This window comes from Barbus barbus (genome assembly GCF_936440315.1).
Source record: "Barbus barbus genome assembly, chromosome: 40".
Classification (NCBI taxonomy): domain Eukaryota; kingdom Metazoa; phylum Chordata; class Actinopteri; order Cypriniformes; family Cyprinidae; genus Barbus; species Barbus barbus.
The window spans coordinates 5,153,308-5,169,010 of record NC_136718.1 but is presented as its reverse complement, the minus strand read 5'-3'; the positions used below and the strand labels follow the sequence as shown (position 1 = coordinate 5,169,010).

Genomic DNA, 15,703 nt, shown 5'->3' with positions numbered 1-15,703 from the left:
GCCGGCTGAAAAGAGCAAGTCTCCCTCCACCCATCCTCACCATATTCTACAGAGGCACCATTGAGAGTGTGCTGACCAGCTGCATCACTGTCTGGTACGGGAACTGCAGTGCTGCTGACCGCAAGACCCTCCAGCGGACAGTGAAAAGCTGCAAAGATCATCGTTGCCCCTCTCCCCTCCATCCTGGACATTTTCCTTACACGATGCTCCAGCAAGACCAACAGCATCGTGAAAGACTCCACCCATCCCTCCCACAGTCTCTTCCAGCTCCTACCATCAGGAAGACAGTCCTGTCATTTGCATTTTGTGTAGCTATTGATGTTTCCTTTTTTTCAGGACAATCTCGGATTAAATGTCCTACTTTATTGTAAGCGAAACACTTAATTTTCCCCTTTGCCGCATAGACAACATAATCAAACTCATCAATCCTATATTTAAATGTCAGGTCCAATTCAGTATAATCTTGTACAATCATGAAAGCAAACCGTCTAAATGAAAAGACATGTTTTAACATTGGAGATGCACTTCCAATGGGGATTTTTTTAATCGAAGAAACCAACTTGCCATACCGGGAAAGAGACTGTGATAACAACTGGTCACTTATGAACACCGCGGTCAAGTGAGCCACCTGGATCTCGTTGCACGTCTGTTTGTGGTATTACAGTATGGAGACACGAAATGGCCAAAGAGCTGACGAAGACCTATATTTCAGCGGTTATGAATTAAATGTGTCCCAAAACACAAAAGATACAGTTATATTATGTTTGAATATATCGTAGTAGTTTTCCATTAAAATAAAGTCTGCTAAAATACATTATAGCACTGATTATTTCCTACTATTTTCTACATGCATTATTCAAATTCCTTCAGAGTTAATACGAAAATATCATTAAATTATTTTGCAGAATGACCAAGACTCTGTCTGTGTCAACTTTCCCTGGGTTTTACTGTCAAATTTGGGAGAAAATTAATGGCAAAGTGTGTCACAATGCATTATAGAACTCCTTGACATTTAGACAGGCATTATTCAAATTCCTTCAGAGTTAACAATAAAATTGGAATGAATTCTTCTTCAGGACACCCGAGACTCTGTCTGTGTCAAGTTTCATGAGATTTTACTGTAGAATGTGGGAGAAAATTAATGGCAAAGTCTGTCACAATGCATTATAGCACTGACCATTCCTTGATATTTATACAGGCATTATTCTAATTATTCTAATTAAGTATTAACTCTGAAGGAATTTGAATCATGCATGTAGAAAACAGCAGGAAATAATCAGTGCTATAATGTATTTTAGCAGACTTTATTTTTATGGAAAACTTCACAGTATAATATATTCGAACATAATATAACTGTATATTTTATCTTTTGTGTTTTGGGACACATTTAATTCATAACCGCTGAAATATAGGTCTTCGTCAGCTTTTTGGCCACTTCGTGTCTCTGTACTGTAATACCACAAACAGACGTGTAATGAGATCCAGGTGGCGGCTGGCTTGACCGGGTGTTCACAGATGGCGGCTCAATTGACCGCGGTGGATAAAGCTAATGAATTGGTTGAGCGAGGAATTGTTGTTGATGGTTTGTTTACACCTGTTCTCCCTCTTTCAATGCCGTCTAAAAAAATGACATTGTCTAATGTTTCTCCGTTTATGAACCAACAGGTTCCCCTATAGCAAGACAACAATCCTCTACACTTACTGCGGACGCCACCTTCACTGCATGATGCCACGTGAGTGTATTTAACCCCCGCGAATCCGGGGCCATCATGCTTCCTCAACAGTCAGCACATGGCCCGGAGCTCACTCTCACCAAGATTAAATTTAAATGAAAACAGACAAAAATACCACTCCAAAAAACACACTTATTTATGGCTCAGCAACCACAAGCTCACACTTACAATCAAAGACGCTCAGATTAAATGCACGCTCTCCACACACTCACTCCACAAACGCCCACGCATGCGCACGAGAGAGAGGGAGAGGGGAAGGAATGCATATTCAAATGTCGGCAGGCAGAAATTGGGACCAGTGTTATTTTAATATCATTGACATATTATTATAGTTTTTGTTAATATTTAGAATTAGATTTTATTTGTATATTTCCTGTTTTCATTTTAATTAGGACTTGAGCACCGATGAGCAAGAGAAGCTTTGTAAAGGTGTAAATCGCATTTCAAGCGCAAGAAAAAATTATTTGCTGCATTTTGCTGTTACTCGTAAGTGTAATTCATGTATTGTGAAACTGCATCTTCATGCTAACACAAAATAAATATGATTTGCATTCTTATGACTTCCATTTTTTCGTGCTTACACTTTTGGCATGGTTTTTGCGCTTGAAACGCCTTTACAAAGCTTCTCTTGCGTATGCAAATTTAATTTACGCTTACAGTCTTATGTACACTTTCACAAATCTTACCCTGCGCATGCAAATCTTTATGGCATTATTTTACCTTCATACTAATCCGATTCAATGATCTATGCTAAGCTAAGCTAAAAGTGCTACTGCCAGACATGGAGATCGGCTGAATGGATTAAAAACGGTAAAACTCAACTGTTTATCTCTAGGGGAGTTGTAAAATGAGCCTATTTCCAAAAAAAGTGGAGTGTTCCTTTAAGCAGACCTACATTAGGTAGGTATATTATAACAAATATCCTACTAGCAGAGGGCGCCAATGGCCTGGTGTTGTTTCACTTTACAGAGTGATTAAATTACGTTTAAATCCATTTAATTTCACATGCAAATTCAGAGCGAGGGTTAACTTTTATTTTGAAATCGCAATGTACAACAAATAGCATATATATTAATATGTTGATGTATTATGTAGTTGATGACTATTATGCACATCTCCTGTTTATAAGAGCAAAAACTTCTGATTAGCTAGTAATGTTAGTTTGGTTGAGAGTGAAAGCGGTGTTCCTCTCATACCATTGGTAGGCGAACTAGTGAACGCAAACTGATATCAAAAAGTTTTTTTTAAATGTAGAAATATCTTTTTTTTTTCTCAGCCGCACGCCGGAGATCTGGCACGGTGCCGGAGAACTTTAAGCCCTGCCGTCAGATTCAACCAAATATGGTGCTCCAGATTGCTTGCTGATCGCCTGTACAGTGCGATCCAAACACACTCCAAAAAAGTTGGGACAGAGGCATGCTTAACACTGTGTCACATCAACTTTCCTTTTAATTACAATGTTTCATTGTTTAGGGATTGAGGATACTAATTGTTAAAGTTCTGCAAACAAAAGTCTTGTCTCGCTTTATAAAAGACTTCAGAAGCTCAGCAGTCTGTGATCGTCATTGTCTGATTCGCCTTTTCATGATGAGCCATACATTTTCAGACAGAGACAGATCTAGCACATTCACTCTGTCTACAAACCCACGCTGTTGTAGCACATGCAGAATGAGACCTGGCATTGTCTTGATATAAGAGCCATGGACTTCCCATGAAAGACATCATCTTAATGGCAGTATATGTCTCTGTACAGCACACATTTCCACTGTCTTCTTGATTATCTGAGATGAGCTCTGGCCCAGAGAACCCGGCAACTGAATATCAGTTGATCACATTCAAATTACACTGTAAACCAGTACTCAGTTGTTTTGTTGAGTTTCGGCAGTAAACAGTAGATTACTTATTTTCATTTCCTGTTAGAGAGGCAGTGTCCTGCTTTAACATTAGCCACTCCCATGGGTGTAAATTTCATCTAACAGCTGAGGTGGGGACAATAAACCTAACATTTATCAAGAGCAATTTTTGAAGGGGACACAAATAATGCAGCCAGAAGTGTACAATGGGGATTTTTTGTACTTGGCACTTTGGTGCACTGAAAAATCCTCTTATGTCCATCTTCTTTTCTCTGTCATTTTATCTGTCCAGCAACACAAACACTTAACATCATATTGAGCGAAACCAACACAGTGGTAGATCAGTATTGGACTTCACACATTGGCACATCATTTTTTTGTCATGACTGAGCATCATCTGTATTAAAGAGAAAAGAATAACTTCATCCGATGTTTAAAGTGAATAAAATAGCCTTGACAGCCTACTTACTGGAGTTCCACAACTCTTGCTCTAGACTCGTGTGTGTATCAGTGAGGTAAAGGGGGAAAGCAGGCAGTGGGCCAAACCACTGTGAGGCAAGGGAGGGGGACTCAAAACACTTTTTTTTGTCCCATTTGTATTGTTTTACTACTTGTGCAGTTATTTTGAGTATACATCATTCAATTATTTTCAATACACAGTGTTTTTTTTAATTATATATTTTTTTTAGGGGGGAAACCCTCATATGTCCACCTATGGCCTCTCCAATTTCTTATCTCCGAATGTTGAATAAATTGATGTGTCATGTCCCCTGTTAAACATAAGAGGGAAGTGTCGCCTGAATTTTAACAGTCAATGACCTCCTCATATCATGTACACCTATTTGCAATGTGTAATATAGTTGTTTTAACCAAGTGTGCATTTTAAATAGCATGCATGTTTATAACTATCGTGAATATCATGGAAAGTACATGTTGATAACTGTCACGAAAATTTCACAATCATTCAACAGCCAACAATAAAATACAACACTGTAGTGGAAAGAACACAAAGACACAGAACTTTTTTATATACAGCTATAAACACAGCCTAACCCTATTTGTAACAGAAAACTTTATGCACTTTTACAACAACAACAAATTATACTTATAGTACTAATACTAATACTAATACTAATAATATTACTAATAATATAATACAGTACAGATATTCCCCAATGCCTCAACTCTCACGCTGTGCCACGTATCTTATTTTTATGTTTTACATTTTACGTTTTACATTTTACAGTTATCTTGTTAGGTTGCAAGTCATGTTGCAAGTCATGTTGTTTTAAGATATGACCGTTTGTGCATGTCTGTGGGTGGCACATAGAAACATAACAGTGTTACTGTCTCGAGTTTTGAGATCTTTATACCATCCAGCTGCACTGCCAGATTTATAGAGTAAATCTGTAAGTTATCAAAGACTGATCAGTTACTGAATCACTGCACAAATGAAGCCCGATGAACCAACTACATCAAATAGTGATGGGACTTTGCGTATAAAACTCTTCATGGGTTTCATCCTTAAAGTATGTGTGTTCAAACGTCCCTCCTCTTTCCCATTCATTCATGTTTGTTCTCTTTTTTTCCTGAATTTCGGTTAAACCATATGGTTTGAGAATATCCTAAAGAGGACAGGTTTTTAAAAGTCCTTTATATTTTAGAAAAGTAGATGACATTACAGTGCACATAATTTTATGGAAAGAGGAACAATAAATATAGTTGGTAAGCATCTAAAGAAATTATTATTATTTTTTTTTCAAAGCCGAGTATCTTTTCTTTTCCAAGCGGTAAATAATTTTATCAGCATCCTCATCACGACTTGGTGCATGTGCAGTTAAACGGGTAAACGGAGTAAAAATAATTTATTGAATAAATGAACAGAGTAAATAGGTGAAATATATGAGATTACATATATACAGTATATTAGTGCTGTCAAACGGTTAATCATGATTAGTCGCATTCAAAATAAAAGTTTTTGTTTACATACTATGTGTATGTACTGTGTATATTTATTATGTCTATAAAAATACACACATATACAAGTATAAAAATATGTTGTTATAAATGTTACGTTTATATATTAAATATATTTATCTGTGATATAAATATATACATGTAAATATTTTCTTAAGATATACTGTATGTATATATATATATATATATATATATATATATAGGACCACACCCCTAAATGTATATGTATGTATGTATGTATATATATATATATATATATATATATATATAGAAAAGTCGTGACGTATTGTCAAGTATGGTGACCCATACTCGAAATTGGTGCTCTGCGTTTAACCCATCCAAGTGCACACACACAACAGTGAGTAGTGAACAAATGCACACACACACACACACCGTGAACACACACCCGGAGCAGTGGGCAGCCATTTATGCTGCGGCGCCCGGGGAGCAGTTGTGGGTTCGGTGCCTTGCTCAAAGGCACCTCAGTCGTGGTATTGAGGGTGGAGAGAGCGCTGGACATTCACTCCCCCCACCTACAATCCCTGCCGGCCCGAGACTCAAACCCGCAACCTTTCAATTACGAGTCCAATTCTCTAACCATTAGGCCACGACTTCCCCACATTACATTAATATATATATATATATATATATATATATATATATATATATATATATATACTGTACATGTATATATGTGTGTGTGCTGGATGTTATACAATGCTCTTTAATAAATACATAATGTAACTCATATATGTATCTTATAGATTTTTTTGATTAATGGTACTTTTATGCATTCATAGATTTTGGAAATATTAAAGATTTTTGAGTTACAGGAGGGAAACAAGTGATAAACAGTGCTATTGTGAAGCGGTTACTGTGTGGCATGTAAAAGGGAACTATTTCAAGAGCTGTATGTTGAACATAAATTAAAAAAGAAAAAACGGGTTGAACAGGTTGAGAGACAGGTTGTTTTGTGTTAGGTTTTAAAATAAAACCTAACACAAAAAAATAAATAAAAAATAAATAAATAAAATGGTAGCATGTCATGCTTCAGTAGAATAAACACAGAGTTTTATTAAACGTTCATCGATTCTTAAATAAGTGTACAAATAATACTAAAAAACAGTCAGAGTTTCACATTTTTACAGTGAAGGATTAAAAACACCTGAAACAACAGAGCAGTTTCACGCCCAGGGGAACAACAGACCCAGATATCAGGAGTTTGCATGACACACTCAAAATAGACATTCTCTTCAAACACGCTTAACAGCAACTAAAAACGCTAAAAACCCTACTATCACCACCCACCCATGTACTCTTAGAGCAGGTTTCATCAAATAATTACACCAGCATATGTTTTTATATTAAATATCTGCAAATTTTTCCCCATGAACACAAGTGCCAAAAATACAAAACGAAAACGAACAGAATAAAAGCCAAAAACCTGAGCTCATCAAACAATTAATACTACTCCTTTGTTGCTTTTCAAGCACTGTGGATTTTTGCATTCAGAAAATTCAAATGGAGTTATATTTATCATCACTGATACTGTAGAACTGTAATAAAACTTTTGAAGACTTTTTTTTTTTTTTGCATTTTGTCCTATACATTTATATTTGGACTACACTTCCTGAGATAATTGTCACCTTCTCATCAGGTCAGGTCTGGAAATTGTTGCTAGCTGACTGAACCTGCTGTCCAGATTTTTAAGCATCTCTGGATGAAAGTCATCCTCTGGAATTGATATTGCATCCAATTGATCATTGGCTGTAGGCTGTCCTTCATTTGCGTAACAGTGCGGTTTGTAAATACAAAGTTCCTCATCATGGGCTTGGAGAGCAAGTAGTTTCTGAGGGGAAGGAGGAAAAAACAAAAGTACCATAAAATTTATTTACTGATGATCTAAAATCCTGTTGATCTAGAGTTCTTAATGTTTACTTAGCTTACAAGGAACATTTTCAGAATGGTTCTCTCAAAATTTCTTCCAGTAATGTTAATAAAAAGTTCATTTAGAGTTTTCTGCTCTTTACTATTGTTCGAATTTCCACTTTAGATGTTCTACTAACTATACTTAACTTTGCAACTCAACTAGAAGTCATCGGAATATTAGCAGACTGTCTACATAGTAACTACTAACACTTTATTTTGATGTTCCCCAACATACATTCTACTAAATAACTTTGCAAGTACATGTCAACTTATTCTATTAATCCTGACCTTGACTTTCTGTCTAATACTCTGAGAGATACTTGACATTTAGTAACAAAGTTACTTGTAGTTAGTAAAATGTCTATGTTATGAAGTAGACTATCAAAAAAAAGTGGAACCAAAACATTTCACTTGGACGTTCATCTAACATTTTTTAAATGTTACTACTTTTTTAAAATGCTTAGAGAACATACAAAAGTAACTTTCCCATAATTTTGGAAAAATTATTAAATGGAATATTCCCTTATTGTTCAAACTAGTGCTGTCAAACAATTAATTTCATCCAAAATAAAACATTTTTGTTTACATAATATGTGTTTATACTGTGTATATTTATTATGTATATGTAACTAAAAACACATGCATGTATACATATTTAAGAAAAATATGTTATGTGTATATATTAAATATATTTATATATAACATAAAATATAAGAATATGAAAAATACTGAAAACCCCTCCTGTATAATGTATAAACGTGTAAATATTTGAAGTGCTGTCAAACGATTAATCGCGATTAATCACATCCAAAATAAACATTTGTTTATATAATGTGTGTGTGTACTGTGTATATTTATTATGTATGTATAAATACACACACATACAGTATAATTTTGGAAAATATTTACGTACATGTATATACATTTATATTCTTATATTGTATATTATATATAAATATTTGTAATATATAAACAACATATTTTTCTTAATACACATACACAGGGGTGTCGCTAGACCCCTTTTACTGGGGCACGTGCCCCAGTATAAATCTGCTGTGCGCCAGTATAAATCTCAAGTTTAAGTTTGAACAATTTACTTTATTAGTCAGTGTATTCATTTACATCGATAATCGATAATAAAAAAATGGTCTTTATGTAACATAATAACCTAATTCACGCGAGGCAATGCCTCTATCGTGATATGATTGGATATGATCGGTTATGATTGAATGTGATTGGTTCATGATAAATCCCGCCTCTTGTTTTCGGGCGAACTCTCGGCGTGAATGAAGACAATGTTATCGATTATATATAAAGTAAACAACTCACCCGCTTAGATATCACTGCTATGTCACACATCAAAATAAAAATGGCCTGAAATGGCCTGAAAACGTGATGACTAGTTAGTGAGAATTCAGCATGATGAAATGAAGTATCTTCGTGTCTGTGACAGTGTTTACAGGGCTTTTATGAGGATGACTCGAATAAGTTGTGTCTATTACACTAAGTGCAAATAATTGGTAGAAGCAATTTATTATGAGGCGCCACGTAGGATTAAATCAAACTTCGCTTATCAATACATACATAAAACACGTGCATATACACCTATAAATTACTTGCATATACATGTATACTATTGGATGTTCAAAATATATATATGAAATACACGTGCACACTAATATGAAATCCATACCAATATATGTTAGTAATGAATGCATATACACTTGTGAATAACTTGCATATACATATAAACTTGACGCATGCATACACCTATAGACACTCGCTAATACATATAAACACGATCCATGCATATACACCCACAACAACACACGCACATACATATAAACTCGCTGCATGCAGACATACCTATACATACTCGCACATACATATAAACTCGATGCGCGCATACACAGCCATAAAACACTCACGAAAACATACAAAATAAAATTCACAAACATATACAATTCTGATGAGAAAGACGCATGCTTTAGTTGTGTATATATGTATATGCAAGTGATTTCATATGTGGATGTGCGTGAACTTTTCAATGTAAAAGGAAGGCATTTCACTGTAAAAGGAAGCAGCGGCACTTCCGGCGGGACATTTGAAAATGCTTAACGTGGCTTAATGCATTAAAACAGTGTTTTTAAAAGACCAAACTCAATAAACATGTTATGAATAAAGCATACAATGCATAGACATGCAGATGAGTCCAGAATAAGAACGTAACGCGTTTAATTACGCGTAAAGCGTTTTCCTCCCATAAGGAATATGCTTAACCTGGCTTAATGCATTAAGACAGTGTTTTTAAAATGCCAAACTCAGTAAACACATTATAATGAAATCAAACTATCAAACTACCAATCAGTAGTTTTGGGATCATAGATATTGACTTTGAGTCATAAAAAAGATGCCATTAAACAAATATTTTTAAAATATACTGTCTTTATGTTGTTTGTACATTAAATTGAAGATTGAATGTGAAATTATTGCGATATAAAAGTATATTTTCAAACTTTAATGTTAGGTGGGATTAATCGTGATTAATCGCAATTAATTTCAGAAAAATGTGCGATTAATTAGTTATTTTGTTTAATTGATTGACCTATATATTATACAGTATATACTGTATATATATATATATATATATATATATATATATATATATATACACACACACACAAAACAATGACCCTATAACACTAGCATTCTCTATTCTTTTTCTATTCTATCAACTTGTTTTCTTTTTATTCATTATAAAAAACCCTTGCTACTTGTACTGTGCTGGGATAACCAAGACTTGTCACAGCACTTACATATTATTGATGTTTTGCTGGTTTTGATTGCTACTATTGTCCTCATTTTTAAGTTGCTTTGATAAAAGCATCTGCTAAATGACTAAATGTAAATGAAAATGTAAAATCACCTGCTTGATGGCAATGGCAAGTTTTTGATCCAAGTAAGATGCTTTGGTGTTGTAAGAATAATTGCTTCTAAAACCTGATCTGACACCCGATTGCTGGTTGAAAAAAGCACAGACAATGTTGTGAAAAAGGCTGAGCTTTGCTGCAGTTAGCATATCATGTGAATTATTACTTTCATTTTATTCTTACCTGAACATTTATTCTGCATGCTCGTCTTGTGAAATTCTGAAAAACATACAGAAACAGAAACAGTCCATCACAAAACAAGGGAAATGACCAACACTTTGAAATCTTGATGTAGCTGTTAATACTCACTCTGTTCGTCGAGCGTTTGAATGTCTGGTGGTTGTAGACTGACGATGGAGCCTGTGAAACGGCCTGCTGTCCTTTATGTATTACCTGGATGTCAGGAAGCAAAATTATCATTTTAAGAAAATGTCTCCTGTTCATGTTAAATGTTACTACTTTTTTAAAATGCTTAGAGAACATACACAAGTAACTTTCCCATAATTTTGGAAAAAATATCAAATGGAATATTCCCTTATTGTTCAAACTAGTGCTGTCAAACAATTAATTGCATCCAAAATAAAACATTTTTGTTTACATAATGTGTTTATACTGTGTATATTTATTATGTATATATATATAACTAAAAACACATGCATGTATATATATATTTAAGAAAAATATGTTATGTGTATATATTAAATATATTTATATATGTATAACATAAAATATAAGAACATGAATAATACTGAAAACCCCTCCTTTATAATGTATAAACGTGTACATATTTGTATACACAGTACACATATATAGTGTAAACAAAAACTTTTATTTTGGATGTGATTAATCACGATTAATCCTTTGACAGCACTATTTCAAACAAACAAACAAATAAAGCTTTTAACATGTTTAAAAATTAGACATCATTCAAAATGAACGTTTTTATAACTTAATGATAACATTAACACAACGATCTTAAAACATTATAGTTGTGAAATGAAGAAAAAATATATAAATAAAGAATGAGTAGACAGTAGAGTAGTAATGTGTGTATATATATATATATATATATATATATATATATATATATATATATATATATATATATATATATATATATATATATATATATTAGTGCTGTCAAACGATTAATCGCGATTAATCACATCCAAAATAAAAATTAGTTTATATAATGTGTGTGTGTACTGTGTATATTTATTATGTATGTATAAATACACACACATACTGTATATATTTGGAAAATATTTACATGTATATACATTTATATATTTATATTCTTATATTGTATATTAGATAAATATTTGTAATATATAAACAACATATTTTTCTTAATACATATACACAGGGGCATCGCTAGACCCCTTTTACTGGGGCACGTGCCCCAGTATAAATCTGCTGTGCCCCAGTATAAATCTCAAGTTTAAGTTTGAACAATTTACTTTATTAGTCAGTGTATTCATTTACATCAATAATCGCGGCAAAAAAAATTAAAAACAAAACTGGTCTTTATGTAACATAGTAACCTAATTCACGCGAGGCAATGCCTCTATCGTGATATGATTGGATATGATCGGTTATGATTGAATGTGATTGGTTCATGATAAATCCCGCCTCTTGTTTTCGGGCAAACTCTCGGCGTGAATGAAGACAATGTTATCGATTATATATAAAGTAAACAACTCACCCGCTTAGATATCACTGCTATGTCACACATCAAAATAAAAATTACCCTCTAACACTAGCATTCCTTATTCTTTTTCTATTCTATCAACTTGTTTTCTTTTTATTCATTATAAAAAACCCTTGCTACTTGTACTGTGTTGGGATAACCAAGACTTGTCACAGCACTTACATATTATTGATGTTTTGTTGGTTTTGATTGCTACTATTGTCCTCATTTGTAAGTTGCTTTGATAAAAGCATCTGCTAAATGACTAAATGTAAATGAAAATGTAAAATCACCTGCTTGATGGCAATGGCAAGTTTTTGATCCAAGTAAGATGCTTTGGTGTTGTAAGAATAATTGCTTCTAAAACCTGATCTGACACCCGATTGCTGGTTGAAAAAAGCACAGACAATGTTGTGAAAAAGGCTGAGCTTTGCTGCAGTTAGCATATCATGTGAATTATTACTTTCATTTTATTCTTACCTGAACATTTATTCTGCATGCTCGTCTTGTGAAATTCTGAAAAACATACAGAAACAGAAACAGTCCATCACAAAACAAGGGAAATGACCAACACTTTGAAATCTTGATGTAGCTGTTAATACTCACTCTGTTCGTCGAGCGTTTGAATTTCTGGTGGTTGTAGACTGACGATGGAGCCTGTGAAACGGCCTGCTGTCCTTTATGTATTACCTGGATGTCAGGAAGCAAAATTATCATTTTAAGAAAATGTCTCCTGTTCATGTTAAATGTTACTACTTTTTTAAAATGCTTAGAGAACATACACAAGTAACTTTCCCATAATTTTGGAAAAAATATCAAATGGAATATTCCCTTATTGTTCAAACTAGTGCTGTCAAACAATTAATTGCATCCAAAATAAAACATTTTTGTTTACATAATATGTGTTTATACTGTGTATATTTATTATGTATATATATATAACTAAAAACACATGCATGTATATATATTTAAGAAAAATATGTTATGTGTATATATTAAATATATTTATATATGTATAACATAAAATATAAGAACATGAATAATACTGAAAACCCCTCCTTTATAATGTATAAACGTGTACATATTTGTATACACAGTACACATATATAGTGTAAACAAAAACTTTTATTTTGGATGTGATTAATCACGATTAATCCTTTGACAGCACTATTTCAAACAAACAAACAAATAAAGCTTTTAACATGTTTAAAAATTAGACATCATTCAAAATGAACGTTTTTATAACTTAATGATAACATTAACACAACGATCTTAAAACATTATAGTTGTGAAATGAAGAAAAAATATATAAATAAAGAATGAGTAGACAGTAGAGTAGTAATGTGTATATATATATATATATATATATATATATATATATATATATATTAGTGCTGTCAAACGATTAATCGCGATTAATCACATCCAAAATAAAAATTAGTTTATATAATGTGTGTGTGTACTGTGTATATTTATTATGTATGTATAAATACACACACATACAGTATATATTTGGAAAATATTTACATGTATATACATTTATATATTTATATTCTTATATTGTATATTAGATAAATATTTGTAATATATAAACAACATATTTTTCTTAATACATATACACAGGGGCATCGCTAGACCCCTTTTACTGGGGCACGTGCCCCAGTATAAATCTGCTGTGCCTCAGTATAAATCTCAAGTTTAAGTTTGAACAATTTACTTTATTAGTCAGTGTATTCATTTACATCAATAATCGCGGCAAAAAAAATTAAAAACAAAACTGGTCTTTATGTAACATAATAACCTAATTCACGCGAGGCAATGCCTCTATCGTGATATGATTGGATATGATCGGTTATGATTGAATGTGATTGGTTCATGATAAATCCCGCCTCTTGTTTTCGGGCAAACTCTCGGCGTGAATGAAGACAATGTTATCGATTATATATAAAGTAAACAACTCACCCGCTTAGATATCACTGCTATGTCACACATCAAAATAAAAATTACCCTCTAACACTAGCATTCCTTATTCTTTTTCTATTCTATCAACTTGTTTTCTTTTTATTCATTATAAAAAACCCTTGCTACGTGTACTGCGTTGGGTTAACCGAGACTTGTCACAGCACTTACATATTTTACATTTTCATTTACATTTAGTCGTTTAGCAGATGCTTTTATCAAAGCAACTTACAAAGGAGGACAATAGAAGCAATCAAAATCATTGTCCTCATTTGTAAGTTGCTTTGATAAAAGCATCTGCTAAATGACTAAATGTAAATGAAAATGTAAAATCACCTGCTTGATGGCAATGGCGAGTTTTTCATCCAAGTAAGATGCTTTGGTGTTGTAAGAATAATTGCTTCTAAAACTTGATCTGACACCCGATTGCTGGTTGAAAAAAGCACAGACAATGTTGTGAAAAAGGCTGAGCTTTGCTGCAGTTAGCATATCATGTGAATTATTACTAGGGATGCACGATATGAAAAATTTTAACCGAATTTTAAGTCCTTCTCATGGCCGATACCGGTACCAATACCGATAATTAATTTTTATATTATCATTTTCATATAATCTGCAGTTTGTGCACCCAGGAGAATACAAAATCTAAGATTCACTGATTAAACTGACATTTTAGTAGCTCTGGCCTAACTATAGCAAACATCAGTCCTGACTCTTCAAATGTTTTTTATTTTTTGTGTAAGGCACCACAATACTTTGTAACAGAAATGGTTTAACAGAATTATGACAGAACTATGGTTTATCTGCAATTAACAACTCATTAACAACAAATTTATATTCAAATATTTCATGCATAAAGAAATGCATCTATTCAACGTTTTTAGTGCACGAGGATGAGAAAGTTATATAGTCTTTAAGCAGTGTTGGGAGTAAGGCGTTACAAAAGTAATGCATTACAGTAACGTATTATTATTTGCTGTAATGCAGTAGTGTAAGGCATTACTAATCAATTTTCAGTAATATTTTACTCGGTACATGTTCAGTAACCCTTGCATTACACACACCTTTAGCCCCCAATTATTATTATTATTATTATTTTAAATTTAATTTAAAATCGGGCTCCTACTTTTTTATGTCCCAATGAAAAATTGCCGCGCTGGTGGAAACAACATGAGTCCGTGCTGCTGCGACTGTCAAGAGCCGTCAGCACAGATGAAGAGTTCTGCTTCAAATACACACAATAAAGCAAAAGCCCCAGCAAAAGTAATTACCATGAATGTGTCCGCGGGGGAAATAGTAAGGATTCACCATCTCCTCGTTAGACGCGCCTTTAGATAGAAGTGCTGTCACGGTTCACTCATTCATTGTTTCCTCCTTGTCACGTGTATTGTCATGTGTGTGCGTGTAGTACGTGTGTGGGCGTGGCCGAGCCATCACCGTTCACTACACTCAGCTGAGCGTCGTTAGCAGCGCCAGCTGCAGCTCCTTTACTCACCCATAAATACTCACCAGTTTCTCCTCTCCTTTGTCAGATCGTTGTTGATATCTCCTCATGCTGTGTCTTGTGCCTGTGCCTGTCGTCATTTCCCATCCGTGCTGCTGTCTGGTTTTGTGAGTCGGAGTTCCGTGTTG

The 15,703-nt window shown here is 33.7% G+C and overlaps 1 protein-coding gene across 1 annotated transcript in view; it reads right to left on the bottom strand.

The window, feature by feature from the left end:
• Positions 1–6,616: 6,616 nt before the first annotated feature.
• The window catches only part of LOC306859711 (cadherin-like protein 26), a 37,626-nt gene continuing 28,539 nt past the window's right edge, over positions 6,617–15,703 (bottom strand). The window contains exons 16-22 of the mRNA XM_079400914.1: positions 12,719–12,802; positions 12,593–12,628; positions 12,406–12,498; positions 10,732–10,815; positions 10,606–10,641; positions 10,419–10,511; positions 6,617–7,412 (exon numbers count right to left, since the gene is read on the bottom strand). Of these exons, the coding sequence (XP_079257040.1) occupies positions 7,206–7,412; positions 10,419–10,511; positions 10,606–10,641; positions 10,732–10,815; positions 12,406–12,498; positions 12,593–12,628; positions 12,719–12,802 (633 nt within the window). The 3' untranslated portion in view covers positions 6,617–7,205. The remainder of the gene's footprint in view (positions 7,413–10,418; positions 10,512–10,605; positions 10,642–10,731; positions 10,816–12,405; positions 12,499–12,592; positions 12,629–12,718; positions 12,803–15,703) is intronic.